The following is a 7,925-nucleotide window of genomic DNA, read 5'->3' as shown; positions in this document are numbered from 1 at the left end:
CGTCCTCCTCCGGACTCTTTTGAATGACGAGCACTTCCGGAACCTCCGGGCAGCTCGGCGTGGTTGGCTTGCCGGAACCGGCTTCTTGCCCGGCGTGTGCGCGGGCCGGGTTCGCTCGCCGGTTCGCGCGCCCCCGTTTCCCAGCCTCATGGCCGGGCTGACCCTGTTTGTGAGCCGCCTCCCGCCCTCCGCCCGCAGTGAGCAGCTGGAGGAGCTGTTCAGTCAGGTGGGGCCGCTGAAGCAGTGCTTCGTGGTGACGGAGAAAGGTAGGGGGCGGGGCTGCCGAGGCTGGGGCGAGGGGCGGGGGGCTCCCGGGAGCGGGATCCCGGCGGGGACATCCTCCCGGCCTCAGCCAGCCTGGGATTCTGCACCCGCTCTGCCGAGAAGGGGCTGGGGATTGCGTTTCTTTTCTAAACCGACTCGGTTCTGGATGAATCCGTAGGGGTCCGTTTCTGAAAGTCAAGGCATTGCCTTTGGGTTACAGAGCGCTTTCCATTTATTACCCGCGCTCACTTTGCAAGATCTTAATTCGATAACAAGGAGATAGTTAATGTTTAATAACACGTCAGTAAGGCTTATTGAGAGTCAGCCTATCGCCTGGCATGGTGCTGAATTCCGCACGTGTTAATCTCATTTAATTTTCTCAACAGACGTGTTGGGTGGAGAGACTTAACCCCATTTTACAGACAGGAATCTGGGGCTTAGGTTAAATTTGGTAACTTTAAGTTCGTATAGCTTGTAAGTAGTGGATCCAGATTTTGGTTACTTGACCCGGAGCTCCTAACCAGTATGCTCTTCATTTACTCACTTATCCATTTACTCGTTTATTCATTCAAATATTTTTTGAATGGCTACTCTGTACTAGGCGCTGTTGTAGGTCCTAAGGATGCAACCTTGCATCAAACCAAGCCAAAAAACTTGCTCTTACGTCTTCAAGATGGGGAAGACAGCCAATAAATAAGCAAGATACATAGTGATACGGGTGGTAAATACTAAGGAGAAAAATAAGTCAGGAAGGATAAGGAGTCTGTGCAAATGAGTGTGCGAGAGGAGGGTTGTAGAGGAGTGAGAAATGGCAGTTATATAGAGAGCAGCCAGGGAAGGCCTGACCAAGATGAGGGAGTGAACTTGTGTCTCTCCAGGAGGAGTCTCGGTGGAGGAAACAGCAAGCTCAGGAACACTGGAGGAATAGCAAGGAGAACAGGGTGACCACAGTGAGTGAATGAAGGTAAGAGAATTAGGAGATGAGATTCTACGGTACCAGATCATCTAGGATCTATAGGCCATTGGAAGGACTTTGACTTTTACTTTGAGATGAGAAACTACTAGTTTTGGATAGGGAGCAGTAAGTATGATCTGGCTTACATTTTAAAAGTTTCTCTGAGGCTGCTGTTGGATAATAGGACAGAAGCAGGGAGACCAGATAGTAAGTAGGCTTTTGCAATGATCTAGGTGAGAAATTATGATGTTGACCAGGATGGTAATAATGAAGGTGGTAAGAAGTGATTGGGATATGGATATTTTTGAAGGTAGAACTGAGAGGATTTGCTGATGGATCAGATGTGGGGTATGAAAAAAGAGGAGTCAAGTCTGACTCCCAAGGTTTTTGGTTTGAGCCCCTGGGGATATTGATTTGTGTAGTACTGCTATATTCCCCATATTCTGTGTGATGCTCATTGCATCACTGTGTGAAAGGGTTGGCATGTATTGGAATGAGGAAGAATTGTAAGGATTTTAATTGTAGAAGCATTCCTTCCTCTTAACCTAGACTTCAAGGGACACTTGAGATAGGCACCTGATGTTCCATTTAGCTCCCTTCTAGTCAAGAGGCTCTCTCTGTAGGTGGCTGTTGCTTTGCCTTTCAGCAGAACAGCTAGCAAGAACTGGCATCCTGTAGCACCCCCCCCAACACCCCCCCACACCCTGTTTCCCTCCATGGTATCTGCATATGTGATATGTGAGTAGGCAAGTTAACTGTGTGCTAGTAATCCCTCCATCATTAGCTTCTATTTCATTAATAGCAGAGGTTGAAGTTGGGATTGTCCACATGGCTCTGATTGCTATACAAGCCATAACACTAGCCTGGTTCATTGTCATTTTAAGTAGAGATATAGGTGAGTGAGAGAATGAGAGTACTCTACAGCCTTGTTTCTTAAACTGCAGATCATTACTTGTTAGTGGGTTTTGAGTGGGTCGTGACAAGAATTTTAAGTAATTTGTACACCTAGTGTGAGGCTCAGACTTACAACCCCCCAGATCAACACTCTCATGTTTCATGACTGAGCCAGCCAGGTACTCCATTGGTTTTATATGAAAAATATATATGTGTACTGGGTTCTACTATAAGTTACATTCATTACTTGGGAGAAACACTGTTGTCCAGTGTTTAGTGGTTCTGTCCTAGGGAAGGACAGGCATTGAAAGGGAATTGTCTTTTGGGTCCTCAGAATATAGCAGAGGTGTAATTTTACCTTGTACCCTGTGTATGTGGTCTAAATCTTAGGGGAAAAAGGGGGGGGGCTCTATTCCCTTTTTTTATTCCCTTTTTAAATGATTGTATACTTTTCTGTCCAGATAGTCAGGATGTGTTGGAAAGAGTGCTGTACTGGGATGGGAAGAAGGGAGGGGATGTGGGATGAGGTCTTAGTTATGATGACTTGAAGGCATGCCACTTAACCTCTTAAAGATGGGGATGATATCACAGGATGTTGTGGGGATTCAAGTAAAATGAGAGTGCTTTTTGCAGACAAACAGTGAATGGCATTTATTGTGAATACATGTTTTTATTTGGTGCTGAGCTCGTTCACGCATTCACGTTTCAGCTGCTTTGTTTTTGGTTGTACTGATCAGGAAGGGCCCTGATTTTTCTTCTGACTTCTGACAGTGAGTGGGCAGGCCTTCGTGAGGAGTCCCAAGAGAAAAGACCTTGATCTCCAGATCACAGTATGCCTTCCTAGGGCAAAGTACCAGCTTTAACTATTTATGTGAATTGGCGTCCTGTGTTTGAGGGCTTGTATCCTGAAGTAGGTTCAAGTGTAGTTGAAAAAGAAGCAAAGCATATGAGCCATGTTTCTTTGGGTAGTAGGCAGACTACCTGGTCTTTTTTCCTTTTTAAAAAATTAATTTATTTATTTATCTATTTATTTATTTATCTATTTGAGAGAGAGCGTGTAAGGGGAAAGGGAGAAGAAAGCAAGAGGGAGATAGAAAAGCAGACCCCCAGCTAAGCCAAGGAACCAGTGCAGGACTCAATTCCAGGACTGTGGGATCATGACCTGAGCTGGAGGCAAACGCCCAACCGACTGAGCCACCTAGGTGCCCCAATCTTTTTCCTTTCTGATGCAGTAAATGACTTAAAAATTTGAGTACACAAAATGTTAAACCAATAAAAGCATACCAAAAAAAAGGGCAGAGGATCCCTGGGTGGCTCAGCGGTTTAGCACCTGCCTTTGGCCCAGGGTGTGATCCTGGAGTCCTGGGATCGAGTCCCACGTCGGGCTCCCGGCATGGAGCCTGCTTCTTCCTCCTCCTGTGTCTCTGCCTCTTTCTCTCTCTCTCTGTCTATCATAAATAAATAAACAAATCTTTAAAAAAAAAAGGGCAAAAGTTGGTTATAGTTTTTATTTGCAACTATTAATCAATAGGCTTGGTCCTAATATTCTTTATGGCCTTTATATTGGTGGAGTCCCATGGAAAGAACAGGGGGCTAGTGATGAGGAATCAGTTGAGCTACTAACACTCTGGTGCATTAACTAGTTCACTTAGTTTCCTCCATCTCGAATTATTCATTTGGAAAGGATGAATATTACCTACCTCAGTGTATTCTAGAAGTGAGATAAGAGATTTATAGCTACTTTGGAAAGGTTAAATTTGATATTGATTGCTAAGGCTTGGTAAAAATGGTAATAGTATCTGCAGGCTCCCAAAACAATGTTTATTGTTTTTGAGGTTCTTTTGTCAGGGCCTCGGGCATTCATTTCTGATCTGCTGCATTATTACACTGCAGTTTTCAAAGTTACCATACTTACCTTTCCCACCTTCTCTGGTAATGTTCCATTCTCTTTGATGTTGAGTTATTCTTTGGGGATATATGGATATCATGGATCTCCAGTATTCTCAAGATTATCAGGAAAGGAGGAAGAAGAGAAGCTAACAGTGAAGACACCAAATTAGAAGAGGAAGCCTAACAATTTCTGAGCAAAGTGGGGAAGGGGCCACTGATGCCAAATTTGTTTCTATCTCTCCTGAAAATTTTGGCAAACTGATAAGAGGATGGTCTGGCAGTATATTTGCTACTTAGGGCCTTGAGAATTTACTGGTTTAAAAAAAAAAAAAGAATTTACTGGTTTAGGGCTCTTGGTTTATGATTCTCCCCCACCCTTCACTTTTCAGGGAGTAAGGCATGTCGAGGCTTTGGCTATGTCACTTTTTCTATGCTAGAAGATGTTCAGAGGGCCCTCAAGGAGATCACCACTTTTGAAGGCTGTAAGATCAACGTAACTATTGCCAAGAAAAAACAGAGGAATAAGTCCAAGGAAAAGGGGGAAAATGGTGAGTTTCTAGTAACTGAAGGTAACTTTCCCTCAGGGTAAGGAAGGGGGGGGGGAAGGGGATAGCTTCTAAATTTAAAGCTTCCTTAAATTTCTTTTTGATGTCCAAAATCATCTAGTGTATTTTATTACTCATTTTTGTCTTTTATTTAATTCTGACTTTGGAAATCTGATGGTCCTGCATGTTGTCATATTTAACCCTGTGGGAAATGCCTTTTTTTTTTTTTTTGCTGGTAGCTTCTTTCCTGTGATGTTCTGGGACTAGAGGTAGGTGATTTTGGATCGCAGACTTATTTTGTTGCCTCTTATTTTTTAGAAAATTCAGAGCCCCCAAAGAAGGAACCAAAGCCTAAAAAACCCAAAGTGGCAGATAAGAAAGCCAGATTAATTATTCGGAACCTGAGCTTTAAGGTGAGTGATGGAGAAAACACTGCCTGTTCTCCAGGCTGTTGGTGCTCATTGGTGGAAATCCTCACCAAGATTATATAATTGGACATATTTCCTTCTGGGGATGAATCTTAGCATTGTTGAATACAGAAAATGGGCCTGTATAAACAATTAATTAAGGATATTAAGTGTGAAGATGCCTGCCTTTTGGGACACTACTACTGAGATAGGGAAGAGAGGAAGAGCTCTTTGATGTCTATCTTGTCTCTTAGATCCAAAGCAAGATGTCTACTGTTTAGAAATGTTTGATATCCTAGTCTCAAGAGTAAAAAAAAGGAGTGAGAGTATTCAAGTTCTTTGTAATGAATTGATTTAACAGTTGATATTTCACGTTATTTTCTGTGATAATATCTTTTCTTCGCTTTTGGCATCAGTGTTCAGAAGATGACTTGAAGACAGTATTTGGTCAATATGGAGCTGTCCTGGAAGTAAACATCCCCAGGAAGCCAGGTACCAGTAAACCTTCATTTGTTGTGGATTAGATTAAGATTATTTAAAGTAGCGGTCTTTTTCCATTTCCACCTTGAACTAACCACAATTTGAAATAGAAATACAGGGGCACCGGGGTGGATCACTCAGTTGAGCATCTACTCTTGATTTCAGCTTAGATCATGATCTTAGGGTCGTGGGATCGAGTCCCATGTGGGGCTCACACTTAGTGCAGAGTCTGCTTGTCCCTCTCCCTCTGTCCTCCCCGTCCCCCCTGCACATGCATGCACGCTTGCATGCTCTCTCTCTCTCTCAAATAAATAAAATCTTTTAAGCAAAATAGAAATACAAAGTTCATGTCATACTCTTTATAAGCCCCAGATGACATGATATACGTACATAAAGTATCAGGCACAGTGCTTGACACCTAGCAAAAACTCAAAAAGAGTATTATTCCCCCAGTGGCATTTTTAATTAGATCAGAACTAGTTTTAGAAGATAAGTTATAGTTCAAGAAAATTGCTCTGCCCAAGCTTCAGTCAGAGTATACTCAGTAGGAGTACATAAGCTACTGCTTTGGGCAAGGGGCTAACTGGTTGGCAGGACTTGGGTCATCTTGTAATGTCCTGCTTGGTGTTCGTTAGCTGCCCACCTGCTGCCTCTAACTTCTTTGTATGTTTGCACGCAGATGGAAAGATGCGTGGTTTTGCTTTCGTCCAGTTCAAAAACCTTCTAGAAGCAGGAAAGGCTCTCAAAAGCATGAACATGAAAGAGATAAAAGGTAAGTTTTATATACCTATACTATTCATCTAGGTATTTCTGGTGTTTGGATGAATTAGCACAGTAACCCACTTTCTACATTTTCAAAAGGTGTTTTGAATTGTTGAGAGTCTTACTGCTAATATAGAAGCTGTTTGGTGAAATATTCCTAGTGCTTGATCTTAGGGTTAAACTTGAAAGAACGCAAGCCATTATTCGCTATTCCTTATTTGGTGATGAGTGTGTACTTAAATCTTTAATGAAAATATATCCCTGAAATAATCATTGTTAGATGCAGATTGCTGTCCAGGGAATGTGTGGATTTTGCAGGTTTCTCTCTCTTGGTCTTGATCACCCTTGAGCTCTGGTGGGCTGTTAAACTGGCTGTGTTCATTTACTAGGTAGTAAAGAAGGGCTTGGCTTGGAGACTTTGTAACTTCTGTGCAAAACTCTTGCTTTGTCTAACTGGAAACTTGTCTACCTGGAAACACTGTTCCATTCTTTCTTTACTTTTTTACTTTCTCTTATCCTAGGTGTGGGGGCTGTGTAGAAAGGCAAAACAACATTTAAATTGATAAAGAGCTTAAGGGTTAAAAGGGGCAGGCTACTCTGAGCTTTATTTTGGAACCAGTGTTCTCTGAATTGGCAGTTTCTTTTGTTTGTTTTGGTTTTGTCACTGTCTTTGATGAATAAGAAGTCGTTTACAAGAGATGTTAAAAAGAGGAAGACCTTTCTGATGATACTTTTCTGTCTGACAGGGCGTACAGTGGCTGTGGATTGGGCTGTGGCAAAGGATAAATATAAAAATACACAGTCTGCCTCTGCCCCAGGTAAGATGTGGTGTTGGGTAGAAGAGGTTGTATGTCCTGAGGTGAGTATGGAAACATCCCTATCCTACGGAAAATTATAAGGGAACCTGCTAGTAAGGGAACCCAGTAAGAATATTGGGTCAAAGATACAAAAGCACAAGATTAACAGAAAGAATGAGACTAAGGATTAAGAGAAACTGAGTTCTTGCAGGCTCAGAAATGAGCCCAGAGCTGTTTGTTGATTCATATTGTACCATCTGGTGATCTGGTCTCAAAATAGGATCTTTTGAGTCTAAACCCACTCCTGAGTGTGAATGTGAATAAGGAGTAGGGCCTAAATTCATTGTCCCCCTGACGGCTGTCCTTTCCCAACTTTTCTTAATAGCGATTGAATATTAAGAATAGAGAAACTGGGGCAGTTTCTAGATGGCTCAGTCGTTGAACATCTGCCTTTGCCTCATGTTGTGATCCCAGGGTTCTGGGATCAAGTCCCACATCAGGCTCCCCTCATGGAGCCTGCTTCTCCCTCTGCCTATATCTCTGTGCCTCTCTGTGTCTCTCAAGACTAACTGACTGACTGACTGACTAAATAAATAAATAAATAATCTTTAAAAAAAAAGAATAGGGAAACTTTGGGGCACCTGGGTGCCTCTGTTGGTTAAGTGTCCGCCTTTGGCTCAGGTCATGATCTTGGGGTCCTGGGATTGAGTCCGATATCTGGCTTCCCTGCTCAATAGAGAGTCTGTTTCTCCCTCTCCCCCTGCCCCTCCTCCCTGCTTATGCTCCCTCTCTCCCAAATAAATAAGTTAAAAATAAAAATAATAGGGAAACTTAAAACTTGAGGGTTGTTTTGTTTTTTGTTTGTTTTTTAGAAAGCAGTGGCTTTGAAGCCACCAGGAGCTCAGAGAACAGAACTCACTGAGATGAAAGT

General features: G+C 42.7%; 1 protein-coding gene across 2 annotated transcripts in view; it reads left to right on the top strand.

Moving 5' to 3' along the window:
- RBM28 (RNA binding motif protein 28) overlaps window positions 1-7,925 on the top strand; it is a 31,155-nt gene continuing 23,230 nt past the window's right edge. The window contains exons 1-7 of one of the 2 annotated variants that reach the window (XM_041728294.1): window positions 141-266; window positions 1,143-1,228; window positions 4,393-4,551; window positions 4,867-4,961; window positions 5,372-5,447; window positions 6,115-6,207; window positions 6,944-7,015. In XM_041728294.1, coding sequence (XP_041584228.1) covers window positions 4,434-4,551; window positions 4,867-4,961; window positions 5,372-5,447; window positions 6,115-6,207; window positions 6,944-7,015 — 454 coding nt within the window. In that variant the 5' untranslated portion in view covers window positions 141-266; window positions 1,143-1,228; window positions 4,393-4,433. Of the gene's footprint in view, window positions 267-1,142; window positions 1,229-4,392; window positions 4,552-4,866; window positions 4,962-5,371; window positions 5,448-6,114; window positions 6,208-6,943; window positions 7,016-7,925 lie in introns of both variants that reach the window. The other variant, XM_041728293.1, reaches the window with a different exon arrangement.

Source organism: Vulpes lagopus, chromosome 13 (assembly GCF_018345385.1).
Source record: "Vulpes lagopus strain Blue_001 chromosome 13, ASM1834538v1, whole genome shotgun sequence".
Lineage (NCBI taxonomy): Eukaryota > Metazoa > Chordata > Mammalia > Carnivora > Canidae > Vulpes > Vulpes lagopus.
The sequence above is the reverse complement of the archived record's forward strand: the minus strand, read 5'-3'. Positions and strand labels throughout refer to the sequence as shown.